At 39.2% G+C, this 22244-nt stretch overlaps 2 protein-coding genes across 6 annotated transcripts in view; both read right to left on the bottom strand.

The window, feature by feature from the left end:
• Positions 1-2607: 2607 nt before the first annotated feature.
• LOC309486910 (uncharacterized protein) lies at positions 2608-6062 on the bottom strand (the record flags this gene model as incomplete). The annotated part of the gene is made up of 4 exons (XM_082154377.1): positions 2608-3870; positions 3949-4040; positions 4910-5014; positions 6054-6062. 4 exons carry the CDS (start codon positions 6060-6062, stop codon positions 3657-3659), a joined length of 420 nt encoding a protein of 139 aa, XP_082010503.1. The 3' UTR covers positions 2608-3656.
• A 4035-nt stretch (positions 6063-10097) lies between these two features.
• The window catches only part of cul9 (cullin 9), a 47282-nt gene continuing 35135 nt past the window's right edge, over positions 10098-22244 (bottom strand). For all 5 annotated transcript variants that reach the window (XM_082154586.1, XM_082154585.1, XM_082154584.1 and 2 more), the window contains 9 exons: positions 21235-21494; positions 18873-19245; positions 17680-17820; positions 16958-17122; positions 14138-14301; positions 12376-12469; positions 10591-10665; positions 10390-10500; positions 10098-10287 (listed from right to left, as the gene is read on the bottom strand). In XM_082154586.1, coding sequence (XP_082010712.1) covers positions 10120-10287; positions 10390-10500; positions 10591-10665; positions 12376-12469; positions 14138-14301; positions 16958-17122; positions 17680-17820; positions 18873-19245; positions 21235-21494 — 1551 coding nt within the window. In that variant the 3' untranslated portion in view covers positions 10098-10119. The remainder of the gene's footprint in view (positions 10288-10389; positions 10501-10590; positions 10666-12375; positions 12470-14137; positions 14302-16957; positions 17123-17679; positions 17821-18872; positions 19246-21234; positions 21495-22244) is intronic.

The following is a 22244-nucleotide window of genomic DNA, read 5'->3' as shown; positions in this document are numbered from 1 at the left end:
GCTGGGGGTGCAGTGTTCGTTAGTATGTGTGAGCGCTCGGGGGCGGGCACAGGACTTACACACCGCGGGTGACCGGTAGTGAGGGGCCGTGTAACAGAGCGGGCAGTGGGTAGGTGTGGGCACGGGGTTGTGGACACGTGACCTACATTCAACACTCGAGCGGCTTTTGTCCGCTTTATGAGAGTGGGCTCTGATAGAGAAACGGGGTTTATAGTGCTTGTGTGTAGGGGTGAACACAGAAACGCGGGCACATTTCCTACACTTGAAACACATACGGCGTGAGCCGAATAACCAGACATTGAGCTCTTTTTGAGATTTCTCTGGGTCGCCGTGAAAACGGCGGTTGAGTGCAGGCGAGAAGGTCGATTTACCGGCTCGTTGGCTGCTAGATAAGCGTCTGCAGTAGCCATGACGACGGGGACTGACAGCGCGTGAAGCTTTGACGGTGGTCCGGCCGCAGCGGGACTTAACCGTCTTTTCCTCCCTAGTGCTGCTAGGAGGACTTCGCTGGCTCGGGTTTCAGCGCGATCTTAGGCCGAGGTCCCCGTGAGGGAGGCGGCCTGTTGCGGCTGGTCGAGCGCGATCCAGGGCGGCCGCCCTGTCGTCGCTGCGAAGACGGAGGTCGAGCTGGACGCTGTGTGGAGCTTTGTGCAGGCTGGTCACGTGGACGGCGTGCGGCTGAGCTCGAGCGTCGAGGCAGGAAGAGGTTCATAGCCTGCGTGGTCTTTTGTACCTCCGAGAAGTGGTCAACGATCCCGTTAACCGCTGGGCCGAAGAGGCCGGTGTGGGAGAGCGGGGCGTTGAGAAACACGTTGCGCTCAGCATCCCTCATGTCGGCGAGCGTCAACCAGAGGTGCCTCTCTGTGACGGTCAGCGAAGACATGCACCTTCCAAGAGCCTGGGCAGCGGATTTCGTGGAAAGGTCCGTCGCGCTGCGTAGATCCGTTATGGAGACAGGGTCCGAGCCTTTCTCGTCCAAAACACGGAGGAGATCGGCTTGGAGGATCTGTAGTATCGCCATAGAATGCAGGGCTGATACAGCTTGTCCGGCGGCAGTGAAAGCGCGGCCGACAAGGGCAGAAGTGGTCCTGCAGGCTTTAGACGGGAGGGCAGCCTTTGAACGCCATCCAGAGGGCGGGCAAAGGTGCGCTGCGACCGCCTCTTCCACGGGTGGAATGGCATTGTACCCCTTCTCGGCGGCGCCGTCAACCTGTGAGAGCGCCGCGGAGGAATGGGAGGAAACTCTTGCGGAGAATGGAGCGTTCCACGATTTAGAGAGTTCCGTGTGAAGCTCTGGAAGGAAAGGTGCAGTCCTTGAAGCGGGTGCTCGGCGGCGGCGGTGGAGAAAGCAGCCTCGACGGCGCTGGTTCCTCAGGCGGCGACCACTTGAGGCCAAGCTGGTCAACGGCCTTGGTGAGAAGGCGCAGAAGCTCCGCATCCTCGCCGGCTCGAGTACGGCCGGATTCCTGGACTGACGAGGAGGTGGACCATTCCTCGCTGTCAGAGGCCAGGATAGAACAGCTGTCAGCGGCAGCGTCCTCGTCCAGTTCATCCGCCTCATCCCCTGAAGTGGCGGCGGCGCGGGCGAGTGCCGGCGGCTGCGCGGCCGAGAGGGGGGGCGGAGAGGGAGAAAGGGAAGCTCGAGGGAACGGATCCGGCGAGCTTCTCATTGCCGCGGGTGACTCCGGTGGTCTCTGGGAGCGGCGCTTCTTTCTGCGCGGCCCCGCAGGGACAGGCGGAGTGACAGCTTCGTCGTTAAAAGCTTTAAGTCGAGCCCGCAGGGTCGACATTGAAAGCTCCTCGCACTCAGGGCAGCTGCCCGAAGAGAGTGCGGTGGCGGCGTGCTCGCGGCCCAGGCAGAGAGCGCAGATGACGTGGCGGTCTCCATGACTGAGCGGGGCTTTGCACGAACCGCAGGAAATCCGAGGCATTTTGACAAAAACGCCTCGCGCTCTTTTAGGAGAGAAAGTGTGTGTCGCGGGGCGAACACACACAGCAGTGAAAAGGATATGTCGCCGGATGGCGTAGCAGGCACGGAGGGCTGAAGGCGGCGAAGACGGCCGGCTTCCTCAGACGCTTCCTAGGCTTGCTGGTCGCTTGTTTCAACGGCGGCGGCTCTCAAGATCCAGCGATGCGAAGAGCTTCGCTGAAGACAGCGGAATTCCAGAATCAGAATATCAGAATTCCAGCCTGTGAGCCCCTCTTTTATACACGCCAGCCACACCCATTCTGGCGGGCCAGGCGCGTGGAGGGCGTGACATCACGCAGGGCTCACTGGTAGGCTGCTGCAGTTGCCGCAGGACAGCCAATGAGCACGCTCATACAGCCTGCCATGGTCTGCTGTCTGCCGCACTGCGTTGACAATAAATACAAAATTAAGGATAATTTTTTGGCTTCAGATCTCGAGAAAAGACAACTTTACCCGTAGCGTAAGCAACTTACGCAATACGAGGGAACCTCTCGTAAGAGAACTAAGGTAGGTCCGTTCTTTCCAAGATCCCATCCTCTGAACTTAAAGATGTTTGGGAGCTTTTCTTTGGCTAATGTTACACACTGTATTGCAAGCAAAAAAAAACAACAACAAGAAAACAAACCCTCTACACTCAATTTGAAGAAAAGCATTTATTTTGTGAGCTGAAGTTGAGTAACTTTAAGTTTAACAGAGAAAACATTTCAGAAGATGGACAGTATATGAATATATAGGTCTATCTCAATTCAAAATTGGACTTTGGAAGATATTTTATATCTCCATCTCTATACAAGTGAACATAAACATGTCCAAAGAATTAAAACTTTTTTTTTTTTGATGAAAAACTGAAAGCGATTAAGGTATGTTTTGCTTAGCAAATAATGCGACGAGCTACAATACTTTTAAATATTTATTGCCATTACTGCATCTTAATGAGACAGGCTGAAGGAACTTCTCGAGTTTGTAGGGCTCCGGTGCTCGACACAATCAGCTGGTAGTTAAAGCATCATCCTTGTTCATGGACTCTCATCTGAGAAACTAGTCATTTTTCATGCAGCCCTTAAACACGGATGCTGATGTTTTTCTCTTCTCAAAATCTTTGAAAATATTTCCAAATTCAAATGCTTACAATCATTCAAATGGTGATCAACCAACTTAATGTCAAATATGAAGGCATTCAAAAACAAATTTAAAATAGAATAAAGGCAAGAACTTTTGGTATTCAAACTAAATACACAATGCCTTTGACAAAAAAAAAAAAAAACTGCTTTCTTAATCCCTTCTTTTTAATTTTTTTTACCGAAAAAATGTAATTTGTTAACAAAACTATGAACAGTTTCAAAAAATTATCACCTCTACAATATAACATCAATAGTTAAGATCCTTCAATGAACTTAGTGGAGTACCCTCATCAGCCATGAACGACGTTACAATTTCAGAAGATAAAGAAACTGTAGCATAAACCTAAATAAACGTGAAATACCACTTTTGGTGTAACAACCAATTTATGCTAGGGCTCAAAGTAGGTGCTAAGTGCGAAGCAAAGACCATGCTACAGAGGAACATACTCAAAACTCTGGATTCCCATAACAAATAGTCGCTTTTTTCTTTCTTACATGGGTGTGGTATTTGTAGTGTCTACTTTTATATTAGTAGGCATTATGTAAGCATTGTGTATCACTCTCATTTAGTCAAAAGGGCTGAAGTCCCTCTCTAAGTTTTCAGATTCATCATCATCAGAAAAGAAGTCGTCGTCATCTATGTCTTCCTCGTCATAATCCTCGTGCCATTCTGGAACGTATTCATCGTCATACTCGTCATCCTCCTCGGCCTCGTCGCCGGGGTCTTCGTTGTTGTTGTTGTCGGAGTCAGCGGACTCAGAGCCTCCTTCTGATTTGGACCTGAAATAATAAACAAGTGTAAAAAAAAAAAATCTGCATGCGTCAGTGGCGCTTCTCTGTAAATGTGTGGTGGCTCACTCTTTGTTGGCGTCTGTGTTGTTAGCCAGATTAGAGGCCTGTGCCGTCTCCTGGTCTGACCCGGTCTTGGACTGATATCCCACACGGAAGTCCTGCCAATCGGAGATGGTCAAATGTGTTGCTTTGAAGGCTTTTAAAGGGATAGTTCACTTTGAAATAAAATTTTGGTATGTTTTAGCTTACCTCAAGGGCATCCAAGATGTAGGTGTCTTTTTCCGCAGTAGTTTCAATTTTGATATTTTTAGGTCAAACTGTTCTTGTCTGTCAGTCAAATAATGCAGGTCTATGGTCACCACCTCAAAGAGCATGCACAGAGTCCAAATTAAAACAATTCCACATCGTCCAAATTAAACAATTCCCCATCGTAAGTACACATTGATGGCCTAAGACACGAAACGAGCGGTTTGTGTGAGAAAACGAACAGTATTTATATAGTTTTTACCTCTTGAACACAGCCACGTCCAAATGATCTGAGGGCGCGGGCGGGTATAGATATATACACTAGATATCGCCTTGGCTACGGTTTCGTTCCAATGAACTGCAGTAGCCAAGGCGACATCTAGTGTATATATCTATACCCGCCCGCGCCCTCAGATAATTTGGACGTGGCTGTGTTCAAGAGGTAAAAACGATATAAATACTGTTCGTTTTCTCACACAAACCACTCGTTTCGTGTCTTAGGCCATCAATGTGAATTGTTTTAATTTGGACTCTGTGCTTGCTCTTTGAGGTGGTGACCATAGACCTGCATTATTTGACTGACAGACAAGAACGGTTTGACTTAAAAATATCAAAATTGAAACTACTGCGGAAAAAAAGACACCTACATCTTGGATGCCCTTGAGGTAAGCTAAAACATACCAAAATTTTATTTCAAAGTGAACTATCCCTTTAATAAACAAGTTCATGTTTAAGCCTATAAAAAAGTGCACAAGTGAGAATTCTGCAGGAGTAGATGTACCTGAGTGGAGTGCTGGAGGATGGCCACTAGACGTTCCTGAATTCGACGGATCAGCTCTAGGCCTGTGTTAAGGTGTTCAGGTTTCAGGAGTCGGACCACAGGATGCTATTGTTTTTTTTTGTTTTTTTTTTTTTTTTTTTTTGTGTATGTGGTTTTTTTTAGTTTTTGTTTTTTTTTTTTTTTTTTGTTGTTTTTTATTGTGTTTTTGGTGTTTTGTAGGTTTTTTTTTATTTTTTTTTTTTGCTATTTTTTTTTTTTTTTTTTTTGTTGTTTGTTTTTTCATTTTTGGTGTATTTGTTTTTGTTTTTTTGCATTTTTTTTTTTCGTATTATTTTGGTTTTGTTTTTTTTTTTTGTTTTTTTTAGTTGAGTTTTTTTTGTTTTTGCTTATTAGAATATGTAATTTTTTTTATTTTTGTTTTTTTTTTTTTTATTTTTTTTTTTTTAACTCAAGGATTTGAACGTGTGAAAGTGAAACATGAATAAACATGAATATTATTATTGTAACTTGTAGTGTAATAAAATTAATCAAATATAAATTTATTTTACAGTACAATACAATAACTACAAACAGTAATCTATTTCTGTCTTCATTTTTATAATTGAAATAATAATAATAATAATAAGTTATTAAATTTGATTTGGTGAATTAATGTGGAGAGACACGATCACGACTAAAAAGAGGTTTGAGTCCATTTTAAAGTCAAGCTACAAAATCAAAAAAGATTGAACGGTGACGCAGTTACTTTGTACTTAACTCTAATAAGTACTGAGCAATATTAATTAACTACTTGTACGTACTACAGAGTTATGGTTAGGTTTCTTGTAATTATGCATAATTTACTGTTATTAATATAGCAAGAACATGCAGTAACGACATGTAACTACGTCACCTTAAAGGGATACTTCACCGTTTTTTCATATTAAACTATGTTATTCGCTTACCTAAGATGGGTTGATGCATACCTCTCTCGTCTCAGTGCGTGCACTCAATCGCTCTGGCGCGCGGCGACACTTTGCTAGCACTTAGCTTAGCCCAGTTAAAAGGATAACTATTATGTATGGCGGAATAGCACTTGGCAGCACTTCGACTCGGCGCAGTAAAAAGTCACTCCTGAAATATCCTCTTCCCCTCTCCCTCTCACTTCTGTCATTAGAACCAACGTGACTTTTTACTGCGCCGAGTCAGAGTGCTCCCGAGTCCCAAGTGCTATTCCGCCATACATTATAGTTATCCTTTTTACTCGCTTAGAAAAGCACCACGTTTTATTTTGTGTCACCATACTTGGTCGTGTAACTACTCGTGTAACTGTATTTAAATAGGGAAAACGTGGAGGTGCATCAAAGTGTCGCCGCTCGCCAGAGCGATTGAGTGCACGCACTGAGACGAGAGAGGTATGTATCAACTCGTCTTAGTTAAGGGAATAACATAGTTTAATATGAAAAAACGGTGAAGTATCCCTTTAAGATAAGGTGTCAGCGATATTTTAACTATTTACTTGCATATCATGTCAACATTAACTGACAGAGAACCGTGAACATGCCAATGTGTCATTAAATTATTGAAATATTAACTTAAAATCTCATGAGGTTTTTGAAGAATATGAATGGGAAAAACACTTCCATAATCAAGGTCAATGTGTTGGTCTGTGTTGCATTCTAATTAATGCTGGGCAACGATTAATCGCATTCAAAATAAAAGTTTGTGTTTACATAATATATGTGTGTGTACTGTGTATAATTATTTTGTATATATAAATACACACATATGCATGTATATATTTAAGAAAAATGTGTTATTTATATATAAAACACATTGTGTGTGTGTATATATATATATATATATATATATATATATATATATATATATATATATATATATATATATATATATATATATATATATATATATATATGTGTGTGTGCGTGTGTGTGCGTGCGTGCATATATATATATATATATATATATATATATATATATATATATATATATATATATATATATATATATATATATATATATATACACACACACATATATACAGTGAGGAAAATAAGTATTTGAACACCCTGCTATTTTGCAAGTTCTTCCACTTAGAAATCATGGAGGGGTCTGAAATTGTCATCGTAGGTGCATGTCCACTGTGAGAGACATAATCTAAAAAAAAAAAAATCCAGAAATCACAATGTATGATTACTTGTTTATTTGTGTGATACAGCTGCAAATAAGTATTTGAACACCTGAGAAAATCATTGTTAATATTTGGTACAGTAGCCTTTGTTTGCAATTACAGAGGTCAAACGTTTCCGATAGTTTTTCACCAGGTTTGCACACACTGCAAGAGGGATTTTGGCCCACTCCTCCACACAGATCTTCTCTAGATCAGTCAGGTTTCTGGGCTGTCGCTGAGAAACACGGAGTTTGAGCTCCCTCCAAAGATTCTCTATTGGGTTTAGGTCTGGAGACTTGCTAGGCCACGCCAGAACCTTGATATGCTTCTTACAGAGCCACTCCTTGGTTATCCTGGCTGTGTGCTTCGGGTCATTGTCATGTTGGAAGACCCAGCCTCGACCCATCTTCAATGCTCTAACTGAAGGAAGGAGGTTGTTCCCCAAAATCTCGCAATACATGGCCCCGGTCATCCTCTCCTTAATACAGTGCAGTCGCCCTGTCCCATGTGCAGAAAAACACCCCCAAAGCATGATGCTACCACCCCCATGCTTCACAGTAGGGATGGTGTTCTTGGGATGGTACTCATCATTCTTCTTCCTCCAAACACGTTTAGTGGAATTATGACCAAAAAGTTCTATTTTGGTCTCATCTGACCACATGACTTTCTCCCATGACTCCTCTGGATCATCCAAATGGTCATTGGCAAACTTAAGACGGGCCTTGACATGTGCTGGTTTAAGCAGGGGAACCTTCCGTGCCATGCATGATTTCAAACCATGACGTCTTAGTGTATTACCAACAGTAACCTTGGAAATGGTGGTCCCAGCTCTTTTCAGGTCATTGACCAGCTCCTCCCGTGTAGTTCTGGGCTGATTTCTCACCTTTCTTAGGATCATTGAGACCCCACGAGGTGAGATCTTGCATGGAGCCCCAGTCCGAGGGAGATTGACAGTCATGTTTAGCTTCTTCCATTTTCTAATGATTGCTCCAACAGTGGACCTTTTTTCACCAAGCTGCTTGGCAATTTCCCCGTAGCCCTTTCCAGCCTTGTGGAGGTGTACAATTTTGTCTCTAGTGTCTTTGGACAGCTCTTTGGTCTTGGCCATGTTAGTAGTTGGATTCTTACTGATTGTATGGGGTGGACAGGTGTCTTTATGCAGCTAACGACCTCAAACAGGTGCATCTAATTTAGGATAATAAATGGAGTGGAGGTGGACATTTTAAAGGCAGACTAACAGGTCTTTGAGGGTCAGAATTCTAGCTGATAGACACGTGTTCAAATACTTATTTGCAGCTGTATCATACAAATAAATAGTTAAAAAATCATATATTGTGATTTCTGGATTTTTTTTTTTAGATTATGTCTCTCACAGTGGACATGCACCTACGATGACAATTTCAGACCCCTCCATGATTTTCAAGGGGGAGAACTTGCAAAATAGCAGGGTGTTCAAATACTTATTTTCCTCACACTATATATATATATATATATATCAGTGTTGTAGTCGAGTCACCAATTGTCGAGTCCGAGTCAAGTCTCGAGTCCTCGTGTTCGAGTCCGAGTCACCAAAGAAGAGACCGAGTCGAGTCCGAGTCGAGTCACCATTACCTGAGTTCGAGTCCGAGTCGAGTCTCGAGTCCCCAGTGTTCGAGTCCGAGTCGAGTCATCAAGGTTGAGTCTGTGTTATATTTCAAGACTGCCAACATTTCTCTACTCTGGCACCTTTAAAGAGCTGATATAATTATAAAAGAGGGTCTACATTAAACAAAAATGACACCACTGTGTTGACAATTATAAATAATAAATACAATATAAATAAATATAAATAAAAAATTTGATTTCAATAATGTAGGCTATTAGTAGGCTAAATGTTGAAATTAACATTAACAATGCTGTAGAAGTGCAGTTTATTAATAGTAGCCTAAATGTTAACTAATGTAGTTAACTAGAGTTTAATAAATGGAACATATTGTAAAGTGTTACCGATTTGTTATACACCGATTCAGACGTCTCGTGAGTTCGTTGTTGGACAGATGGTCAGTTGTTTTAACCATTCATTAAAGTGAATCGTTCAAAGGAGTCATTAGTTCGCGAATCGGACGTGTCATTAATGGACGTGTAGCCTATACGGCACGCCTTGTGTGATTATCTCGGCAGTTTAGGACAGGACAAGATTTGTGTCAACACAGAAAACATTTCATCACTAGATAGGTCTTTTCGTTTATTGAAATTGTGGCTAATGTCAGCTGAATGTGCGGAACGCTTTTCAGAGAAGATAAGGCAAACGTTTTTTTTTTTTTTCAGCACAATTCACACCTCGCGGTAATTCAGGAGAAAAAAATCTCTGAATGATCTACGTGAAACTTCGGTCTTCCGACCTTTTACTATCGTGTCAATTGATTTTGATTAATATGCGTGAGGAGGGAGCACCGCTCGTGTTGTTTGAAGACGATGAGAGCGCGCGCGCGGCTGGGGCTTTCTCTCTGCTCGTTCATATATGCAGGAAAAAAAGAGATCCCGTCCGGTCTTGGAGCCCAAAACAGGAAAAGTGTAACATCTTATATCAAATTTTAAATCCTATTTAGTCAGAAACTTCATCCAACGTCATTCATTTGATGAATGCTCAAGTCCGATTTTATATCCTCGAGTCCGAGTCCAAGAACGAGTCATCAGTCCGCGAGTCCAAGTCAAGTCACGAGTCCTGAGAATAGAGTCTCGAGTCGGACTCGAGTCCAGAGAATAGGGAGTATATATACACACACATAATACATAATAGAATATATATACACACACATACATACATACATGCATACACACACACACACACACACATACGTATACATACACACAGTATATACATTCAAATATGTATTTATACATAATATATATGTGTGTACTGTGTATATAATTATTTTATATGTAAACAGAAACTTTTATTTTGGATGCGATTAATTACGATGAATCGTTGCCCAGCACTAATTCTAATGTTTTGAAAGTGTTTTTGTTTTTTTAACAATTGTCTTTCCCAAAAATTCCCATCATTTTTCAAAACCAATACAGACTGTCTGATTGGCAGAGTAACACTCACCCAGCAGGATCTGCAGGGCATTAGTATGAAGGTCCAGAGCTTCTGTCTGCTGCTCCATCACATCCATCTTCTCAGTGTCCTGGTTGTAATAGCTGTATACACACGAGTACGCCAGCACCTACCAGACAAATTACACAAATACAACCATAAGGATAAAGAAAACAACTGAAAAGATTGAAAAAAACAAAACAAAAAACACGAAAGCCATTAAGATTCCCACCTTTCGAGCTTGAGCAAGAATCTTACAGGCGTCTATCACAAACGTCAAAGACTTCATCTGTAAAGCCTCATTTATAGAAAACACCTTGTTCTCCAGGTTGATTGCAAAGTCCTGCAGAAAGCAATAGACAGATGCTTACAAAATCAACTTGTACAGAATTTCAAAAGTTCATAATGAATGTGACGAATGGCTCAAACAAACCTTGGCTTGGTTATGAAATGTGCATCTCTCATTGTAGTCTTGGAACTTCTTCTCTTGCCTTGCAGCTTTGCTCACCTGTGATTGCACATTAAGAGATATAGAGAATGTTTAGGCAAGGAGTCTGAATATTTACAATATGCAAATATCTAAAATCAGTGTCTCTGATGTTAAATGAGTGTTAGGGTTGGTAAGTTTGATTAGTGTTTTGTGAAAATCAGTTTAAGCTGTCTTTAATGAATCTGCACAACACTCTTGCAGAAATCTAAATGTTTATAGAAGTCTTGTGTGGCCTTTTGCATGGGTTCATTTTAAATAAATATAGGTGGATAAATATTGCTGTTGCATATAACAAATCATTCTTGTGTTCATTTAGTGAATACAATTGTGGGAAACTACTTGATTATTTTAACTGTAATTTACTTCTTGCTTTAAAACAGTGTTTCTCAATCGTTGCAAGTAAGTCGTGTAGCCAAAAAAGAAACAACAAAAAACGTAATTGTAAATGCTTTTCTGATGCAAGACTTATTTTGAAAGACGTGTGTGAAAGCTGTTGACTTTGGTCAGACGAGTTGAGGACGCGTTGTCCTGATTCAGTATCTGCTGTCAGATGAGATGATGTCAGGCTGTACAATGGCCATGATTGTTTTGAAGTTGCATCTGCATTGGTATTTACAGACTGTTTATTGCAGCTCAGAGGTGTGGCATGAGTGCATCTACACTGCACTTACAATTACATAAATAATGCCATGAGATTAGTGGCTTTTAAATGGGTATTAAAGAGTTAGTTCACCCCAAAATGAATATTCCGTCATCGTTTCCTCACCCTCATGTTGTTTCAAACCTGTATGATTTACTGTAAACGTCTCAGTATTTTTTTTGTTCATTTTGTCAATGGCAAAAAAAAACAGTTTTATTTACCAAAATTCTTCAAAATACCTTTTAAATGTTTCAAGTGTATATATATATATATATATATATATATAATTTTTACACGGCTCTGTGGAATACTTGATTCTAATTGGTCAATCGCGCCATAATGCAGGCTCATCTGGGTTACTGAAGTCAGCAGTGCTATACGCCTGCTAGGAACGGTTTCTTCGTGGAAGTTTTGTATTTGGTGAGCAAATAAAGTATTAAAACTCAGTCTAATCAATATTTTTGTGTACAGTTATTTAATTATGACATCCAGTATCGTGGACTTGCTCTCTCTTGTTTCATACAAACGCAGCTTCTGCTATTCTGTGACTATTGTTTTGTACACTGTTGGATTATGAGATACAAACAGGTACGAATTTAAAACAGTTTAATCTGAAATCAATATATTTTATCCCCATAATTATTTATGTGGGGAAATGCTGTGCAATAAGTGGTATGACTGTATACCGTATCTCTTAAATGTCCGTTTAGTTTGAACTTGCCGCGCTGTAATTGCTCTCTCCACGGAAGCTTTGCGTTTAAGGACCTAATAAAATGTTTCAACTCAGATCAATATTTCGTGTCTAATTATTTACTTATGTGGCAAGCACCCGTGTAATAAGCGGGATAATGTACATCCAGCCAGTTGTTCTCTCTTAATAACCCTCTTCAGACTGATTAAGTCCTCATCACCCCTGTCGGGGGTTATTTTGAGAGAACCACCGGATGTACATTATCCCTTACATAATGTTTCACCTGGCCGTAAGTATTTTAACTTAACTCAGAGGGACAAGACTGGTTTATCTGCAACCTTATTTCACAGGTACATCTACAAGATCATATTGCAATCCATCTTTTAAAGATGCTTACCATGGCTGAGCAGTTGTAATAATCTTTATGTGTTGGCTTCCATGGCTTCAGGCATCTCCAGCAAAATCCATGATTACATTTGGCACATGTCATACTACATGGAGATAGATATAAAGTAGAAATTCAGTATTAAAGTTAACTGTTGCATAGTTCTTCAATTTAAAACAAACACTAGATAATACACATTCTCTGTAGGGATGCACGATATATTGGCCACCATAACGGTACCAGGCGATATATGTTCAATTTTAATGTTAGCGTTAATCGGCCCGATAAGAAAATTTGGCCAATATATTAAAGCCGATAAATAATTGGATTTTTCCTTCAGCTGAGAGACTTCAGATGCGCACTGTTCAACATGATGGTTATGAATTACTTGAAAAATGATTGGAATCACTTCAAAAAAAGGAAAATACAGTTTAGTGCATCACAAATCAGTCATATAGGCTACATAAAATTATAGTGAGAACATTATAATTATGTACTTGGGACATGGATATTAATTAGGGGTGTAACGATACGCGTATTCGTATCGAACCGTTTGGTACGAGGCTTTCGGTTCGGTTTTCGGTACGCATTACGTTGGACCATTTTTTCTGCCGACCAAAATTTCGTTATTTCAAATGAAGGCGCGTCGCGGGTGGCAAGCGCGCTCATAGAGGCCGGCGCGACCACAACATCAACTGGCAAATGCAATATAAGGAACGAAACTGAGCTACTCTTATTGTGTTTGTGTGGACCGTTTATCAGTTTTGACCTGTGAAGCGGGACTCGCGAGTCCTATGCGTGAGCCTGATCAAGCAATACCACACAGCGCTAAGAGATCCAGACCAGTAAATAAAGCATTTGAATTCGCCACTTAAGTAATAACATCACTGCGAGATCTAGTGAGAAACATGCACATTTCTCTGTTATTAACGGATCAAACAGCGCTGACGTGGAAACCATGAAGAAACATCGTGCCATGAATGAACTGGCCGGTGTCCACAGATCAGCAACATTCACCGTGGAATGGATTTGCTGTAGTAACACTAACTGCAAGGTATGGAAGTTTGTCAGGAATAGTGGGATATAATGCTTTCAAGTAACATTACGTCTGTTTTATTTTGACATTATGAATACAATTGCTGCCCTCAAATGTTAATCTGAACTAAAATAAACCTGTTTATGACTAGCCTACTCCTACAATATTACATTTCATTTTGTCCAAGGAGCTGTTTTGTTTTATATGCTCATAAGAAGAGTCAAGTATAGCTCCATTATTGCTCATTTAAAAAATCAAAAAAAAAAAAAAAAAAATTCATACTTTATGATGTTAGTTTCATTCAATAAAATAATAATAATAAAAAATTTATTCAAGGAAATTTCTCTGGCATTTATTTATTTTTGCTGTTGCCTATGAAAAACGTACCGAACCGAACCGTGACACAAGTGTATCGTATCGAACCGAACCGTGAATTTTGTGAACCGTTACACCCCTAATATTAATGGTGAGGCTTTTGCTTTTGTAGTCAGGCTCTCAAAAATTATATCGAAATTTGGGTTTAGATTTATCGGCCAATATATCGGTTATTGGCTTTTAAATATTACGATTTATCGGTATCGACCAAAATCTGAATATCGGTGCATCCCTAATTCTCTGATATGACGATTTCATTATAAACAAAACAAAGGTATAACAAAAAACAGTTTAGTTCAAAAAAGTGAACAAAGCAATTAGACAATCTTTAAGCATTCAATAGCGGTAGTGATGTACACTCACTGTAGGCAACCCTCATTCTTCTCAATCTGAGCCTGGCAGCTGGGGCATCGCTTGGATATAAGTTTGGCCAGATGTTTACTCTGTGCTTCCATACTCATTCCCTCATAATAGCCTCCATCATCCATCCATTGGGACATGTGACTGCAGCTGGCTGGGTAGTGCGCCTGATGGTTGAACAAGAGAGATTGAGGCGTGAGCACAGGTGTTAATCTCACTCATTTCATAAAACCAGGGCTTACTTTTAAAGTGTATCTCACAATACCCATGTAACCTCCTCATTTACATTTACATTTATTCATTTAGCTGACGCTTTTATCCAAAGCGACTTACAATTGCTATATATGTCAGAGGTTGCACGCCTCTGGAGCAACTAGGGGTTAAGTGTCTTGCTCAGGGACACATTGGTGTCTCACAGTGGATTCGAACCCGGGTCTCTCACACCAAAGGCATGTGTCTTATCCATTGCGCCACCACCCCTCATAATTTCCATCATTCACTGTGGAAGATTTTTTATTAAACCGAAATTAATCATATAATCAATGTGAATATAGCCATTTATGTTATTCTACTATTATAGTCAAATTGAACTGTGTGTGTAAAGGCCTATAAGAGAATGGGATGTTCTCACATAAGTTTGAGTTGCCATTAAGAAAAACCATGAGACAATCTCGTGCAGACATGTGATGATGAACTGTGCTGTCCTCTTTGTGCTACCATCATACGAGTAAACATGTGATGAACTGAGGTCTCTTGTTTTCACAATATAGGTTGGAACCATACGTTGATCAACAATATTGGAGTAAAACATTTATTGACTTGGATTAGAGCACTCTCAGCTATATAATAATTATATAACTCTCAGTCATATATAACTCTCAGTCATATATATATATAACTCTCAGTCATATATATATATAACTCTCAGTCATATATATATATATAACTCTCAGTCATATATATAACTCTCAGTCATATATATATATATATAACTCTCAGTCATATATATATATATATATATATATATAAAACTCTCAGTCATATATATATATATATATATATATATATATATATATATATAACTCTGTCATATATATATATATAACTCTCAGTCATATATATATATATATAACTCAGTCATATATATATATATATAACTCTCAGTCATATATATATATATATATATAACTCTCAGTCATATATATATATATATAACTCTCAGTCATATATATATATGACTGAGAGTTATATATGACTGAGAGTTATATATATATATATATATGACTGAGAGTTATATATATGTATATATGACTGAGAGTTATATATATATAACTCTCAGTCATATATATATATATATATATATATATATATATATATATATATATAACTCTCAGTCATATATATATATATATAACTCTCAGTCATATATATATATATAACTCAGTCATATATATATATATATATATATATATATATATATAACTCAGTCATATATATATATATAACTCTCAGTCATATATATATATATATATATAACTCTGTCATATATATATATATATATATATATAACTCTCAGTCATATATATATAGAACTCTCAGTCATATATATATATAACTCTCAGTCATATATATATATATAACTCTCAGTCATATATATATATATAACTCTCAGTCATATATAACTCTCAGTCATATATAACTCTCAGTCATATATAACTCTCAGTCATATATAACTCTCAGTCATATATAACTCTCAGTCATATATCTCTGATAATAGTCTATCTTCAGGGATCAAAACCAAAGATTTGGAGAGTGATCTTTTACAGAGGCAGCAAAAGCCATAAAATCAAAATGTACTTTTTTTTACTGTATTACAGTAAAATAATTACTGCAAAAAGAGTACAAAACAATGTTTTTTTCTTTTCTTATTTAACTCCGCATAACTTAAAAGGCAATAAAACAAATACTACCATGATCTAAAAACAATTTGTAATTAAGCTTCATTGTCGCAATGCAAAACACCTTAATGGTCCTAAAATATTACTAGTCAAAAGTTTGGAACAATTAAACTTTTATGCTCACAAAGACTGCATTTATTTGATCAAATACAAGGTAAAAAACGTAATTCTGTGAAATAGTATTAGAATTTAAGGTTTTCTATTTTAATATATTTTAAAATGTAATTTATTGATCTAAAGCTTAATTTATCATCATCATATTACTCCAGTCTTCAGTGTCACATGATCCTTCAGAAATCATTGTAACATGATTTGCTTGATTTATTATTATTATCAATGTTGAAAACAGTTGTGCTGCTTCATATTTTTGTGGAAACAGTGATGCACTACCATTCAAAGTCTTCTAGGAGCAATAAAAAAAGGAGAAAATATATAAATGAATACTTTTATTCATCAAGGATGAATTAAATAGATCAAAAGTGACAAATATTTTGTACCATTATAAATGTCTATACTATTTCACATAAATAGTATTTGATAGTAATAGAGCAGCAAATCAGCATATTAGAATGATTTCTGAAGGATCATGTGAAACTGAAGACTGGACGAGAGGAATAAATTACATTCTACAATAAATTAAAAAAGGAAATTAAATAAATTGTAATACTATTTCACTGTTTTTTTATTATCAAATGAATGCAAACTTTTGAAACAGTGGTGTATAGGGCTTAACTTTCATTACACAAAATGCATTTATTTATTTTAAGTTGAAATATGACCAGCACACATTCTCAACATGTTTCTCTACATCAGTCACACTCTGACAGTACTCATGAAAGACTGTAGCAGTAATTAGGTAGATCACCTCTGGGAAGTTACAGCTGAAACAGGAAGACCAGCAGCACTTGGAGCAGGTTCCCACGCCGCCGATGTTCTCCTTGCACAGGATCTGGTCACAGCCCTGAGGGTTGGTGCACCAGGTCAGGTTGGAGCAGCTCTCCACGAAGCCTCGCAGAAGAGCACTGTCGTACTGCAGGAGAACACACACGAGACAAACTCATTCTCAGGTCACTCAACACACTGAGTGTGTGTGTCTGTGTGAGTGTAAGAGAGAGAGAGATAGAGAGAGAGAGAGAGTGTGAGTGAGTGAGTGTGTGTGTGTGTGTGTGTGAGAGAGAGTGAGTGTGTGTCTGTGTGAGTGTGAGAGAGAGATATAGAGAGAGAGAGTGAGTGAGAGTGTGTGTGTGTGTGTGTGTGTGTGTGTGTGTGTGTGTGTGTGAGTGTGAGAAAGTGAGTGTGTGTGAGTGTGTGAGAGAGTGAGTGAGGCATGAGTGAGTGTGTGTGTGTGTGGCATGTGTGAGTGTGTGTGTGTGTGACGTGGCGTGTGTAAGAGGCGTGTGTGGGGTATGTGTGGCGTGTGCTTGAGATTATGAGGCATGTGTGTGGTGTGGCGTCTATGTGTGTGTGTGTGTGTGTGAGAGGCGTGAGTGGTGTGGTGTGTGAGTGTGGCATGTGTATGAGGCGCGTGTGTGGTGTGTGTGGCGTGTGAGTGTGGCGTGTGAGTGTGTGTGTTGACCCTGCACATACTTTGGCAATGGTGTCCTTATCAGTGAGGATGTTGTTGAAGAACTTGGAGGTCGGCTGAGCCCGACAGTCTGTGATGGGACAGTCGCAGTTCATGACCAGATTCTGTTCGATGCGAGCACTGAGGTACTCCTGCCAGCACGACTGATGGGAAACAGAGATGGCATGACAACAACTGTAAATGCACAGTTCAGCATAGCGTCACATGTAGCCAGAGATATTAGGGTATTGACCAAAACACATGAGCTATGCTGACATATTAATGAACATCATCTACTGAATATGGATCATAGCTTTACATAAAATATAGGCACTGGAAATCATTCAAAAGTTTGGGGTTGGTAAGAATTGAATGGTTTTTGAAAGTCATCTCTTATGCTTACCAAGACTGCATTTATTTGATCAAAAATAGGGGTAAAACCAAAATATTCAAAAATATTATTACAATAGAGTGGTGCAGGTATGACATCAGAACCCACACTAAATAGTCGCCTAATTCGCCGCTGGTTCCTTCGAGATTTTCCTATGTTTTTTAAAAATGTATGTCTAAAATAAAGCCTGTGGTAAACACAAGTCGACTATACTATGAAGTTGTGTTCTACAACATATATCGCACGCACACACAGCGAAAATGTGAATTTAGAAGCAGTTATGTTCATTTTTAAAAACATACGTTTTTAATAAGTAACTTGATAAGACTTGGGGTGCGAGTGTGTGCAGTGTACGTTGTATAACAAAATGTCAAGTTGTGTTTACCTCAGGCTTTATTTTAGACATAAATAAATAAATAAATAACATTATAAAACCCATAGGAAAATCTCAAAGGAACCGGCAGTGAAGTAGACTTCCGGGTTCTGATGTCATACTTGCATCACTATTTAAAACAGCTTTTTTTACTTTAATATATTTTAAAATGCAATTTATTCCTGTGATACAAAGCTGAATTTTCAGCAGTCTTCAGTCACATGATCATTCAGAAATCATTCTAATATGCTATTTTGCTATTTAAGAATAATTTCTTATTATCATCATCAATGTTGGAAACATTTGTGCGGTGAAATACTGTGATTCTTAAAAATAAATAAAAATAAAAACCATGAAAAGAAAATTATTAAAGCAGCATTTATTAAAAAAAAACATTTGTAACAAACAAGCTTCTGTACGGTAGTGTATTCTGAGAAGAACCGCACACTCACCCTGCAGCAGTAATGCATGCAGCAGAGCATGGGAGGGGGGTCACTCTCTTTGGACTGGGAAAGGCACACGGGGCATTGGGCCACAGGGCCCGGGGCCGGCTGGGGGTTGCGGATCTTGAGGCCGGCAGCCAGGACCAGGGCGTCTGGGTCGTCAGTGTAGCGCTGGATCAACAAGTCCACGTTCCATTTGCAATGTATGAGCAGATGCTCGGCCCGGTCCAAATCCAGGCTCAGGGTTCCGGCCACCTGCTGAACGGTGCGCTGCATCAGCTGCTTCACCTCGTCCTGAGTCATCGTGCGACCCATGGAGAACAGCACCGCCTCCAGCACGCCATCCTCCGGGTGCTGCGGGGGAACTATGAGGCCTCCCAGGCTGCAGAGGGAGATACATACACACACACACACACACACACACACACACACACACACACACACACACACACACACACACACACACACATAAAACGTCATTATATGGACTTGAGACACATGAGCTTCTCAGGGAAGAGCATTCTGATTCTTAACAGCAGGCCCAGACAGAATCTGCAGACCTTTCCACATTTACACATGGAAATATTAATAGCACTACACTTTCATTGGTAGCTGAAAGAATTACTAGTTTTCCAATTCTGTGGATCCCTGCAGTGCTGTTCCATGTGGACTTGCTCATTAACATTTATTACCACATAAAAGCTACAACATTTATCCTCATCAAATATAGATTTGAACTTCCTGATGTTCATCAGTTTTTAATAAGGTACCAACATAATGATTTCTCTGTATTGATATAAAATCATAAGTTTGTATGAAGTATCAGCTTTAACATTATTCAAACTGGCACATCCTGAATAAATTTAGAGATAAAAACCTCTTTTAGATAAGTATGAATGTGTGAATTACAAAATACTGATTCATACAGCTAAATAAAATGATTCATTATTTTTTACATAGAATAAATGAGCAACAAACATGATTGAAAATTTAAAATATCTTTATTTTTTTATGTATTAAACATAAATGCCTTAAATCACCTTTTTCAACATATCTAGCATATCTATGCTAAAATTCTGTGCTGAAACATAAGTATTTGATTGTTATTTAAAAAAAAAGTGGACAAAAAGAAAGAACAAATTCTTTAGGTTTAGTTTACCCAAAACGTTTTCCAAAAAGAAAGTTCTGTCATCATTTACTCAGATGTTATTCCAAAGCCATAAGACTTTAGTTCATCTTCAAAACACAGATTTAATTTAGTCCTTTATACATATGCTCAAGCGCTCTTGTTTGACACGCAACAACCAATGAGCAGTTCAGCTGCAATTGACCATAGTTGATGTGCTCTATGCATGTGCATTGACCAATGTTTATATGTAAATAAACGCCTAAATCTTCAGAAGATCTGGATTAAACCACTCAATTAATATCACTTCCTTTTATTATGTTATTCTGAACTTTTACTGAACACATGAAAGTTTTAGTTGCATGGACTTTCAAAGGAGGGAGATTGAAATATAATATAATATAAAAAATAAAAAAAATCTTAATTTGTGTTCCGCAGACAAAGGAAAGTCTAATGGGTAAATGACTGAATGCACTAACCCTTCAACTACGGCACAGGCAGGAAATGAGCTGCCTTTAATCCACTGATGATCACAAATGTTAGTGCTATTTAAAATAAGAAAAAGAGCATCTCTTAAGGCATTCCATTGGCCGACGCCAACATTCGCACTGACCCATGAGGAATGGACTAGATCTGTCCTTGCGTAGGTCATAGTTAGTGCAACTGCAGAAGTTAAATCAGATCAAAACAGATAAAGTAAAGACAAGCAGCAAAACACTTCCTGTGCCAACGTGAAAATCCTGCCTCACACACAGACTGATCTGAGAACTAGTGAGCTGCCTTGCTGTCTACCTTCTATGGCACACAAAACCTCGTGAATGATTTGAATGCTCTACATGGGCAGCGGCTCCACATACCCCACAAACAGCTCTCTGCATGAGACACTCAACACACAACTGATTCCAACAGTGTTTGATGTTAGTTAACGACAAAACATTGTTATGCATGCTGCACATCTTCCTAAATAGCATCATGAGCACGTGCGTCTAGGTAGGCAGCTCACTAGGTTTTGGAATGGAGCAGCACACACAGGAAATTTGAAGAGCTTACAAAAACAAACAAAAAGAAACCGGACAGACAAGCTACTCGCCCGACAAGAGCAACTGTTTGGCATCAGTGCATCTCTCGTTTCAGAAAAAGAAAAGCCCTGAGAAGGGAGGTGAAAAACTTCAATGAAAGCCACGTTCTTCGCCTCCTTTCTTGCACGCGGGTCTAGGGTTCAAGGGTTAAGGGTCATCAGCACACCTGGTGTCGGCATTGCTGCCGCCGCTGCTTGCGGAGCTTTTTTTCCCGTCGATCTTAAAGGAGAACTGCGCCTGGCCCTTTCTAGGTGTGGACGGGTCCTCCATCAAGAACTCCACGATGTGTGGGCTTTCCTCGTTGCGTCGAAGGTAGCCTTTGTTGAGGACATGCATGATGCAGGACAGCACGTCAGTAGTGCTGCAGCTGAAGCGAACCGTGGAGCGAGTGCGATCCGCCTCCTGCTTCTGACACCTGTCCAACACCTGCAACAGCACAAGGGACACGCAAAGAGCACACTCTCATCTTCCGTTACATGTGTCAGGTGTTTCAATGATCACATTTGTTCAGAATTATAAAATCAAACGATTATATTTTATATTAAAAACAATAGTCTGCTTTCAAGAATATTGATATAAGAATATAGATTTAAATTACAATTTTCATGAAAATTACAGTGCAATTATTTTTTCAGTGTAAAAATCTGTTAAATCAGCATCAAAAGCACTACAACAAATGCAATCATTATGTAAATACTTTTCTATTTGAATATTTTCTTTTCTTTTTTACATTACAGTAATTATAATAATACAAAGGAAAATTAGGGCCCTATGAAATTACACTGGTTGTGTGGGTAAAAAAAACTGAATCCAAATTTTTTTTTAACATACACTCTAAAAAATGCTGGGTTGTTTTAACACAATTTTAGGTCAAATATGGACCGAACATTGGGTTAAACAGCTGGGTCTGTCCATATTTGACCCAAATGTGGGTTAAAACAACCCAGCATTTTTTTTTGAGTGTACAAAAAAAAAAAGTGGATTCTGTTTTTTTTTTGGGATTTACTGTACAACAGTAATATATTTCTGTCAAGTTAAACTGAACCTTTATTTTGATGGGTCGTGGTGAAGACCTTTGAGTTTCTTAGTTTATGATATGATTTTTTTCTCAAAAAAAAAAAAAAAGACTCAGAGTGGCTCTGGAGATAAAGTTCATGCATTTATATTCTCATATAG

The sequence above is a fragment of the Leuciscus leuciscus genome (assembly GCF_965113295.1).
Source record: "Leuciscus leuciscus genome assembly, chromosome: 22".
Classification (NCBI taxonomy): Eukaryota; Metazoa; Chordata; class Actinopteri; order Cypriniformes; family Leuciscidae; genus Leuciscus; species Leuciscus leuciscus.
Note: the sequence above shows the minus strand (reverse complement) of the source record. Positions and strands in the feature narration are given on the sequence as shown.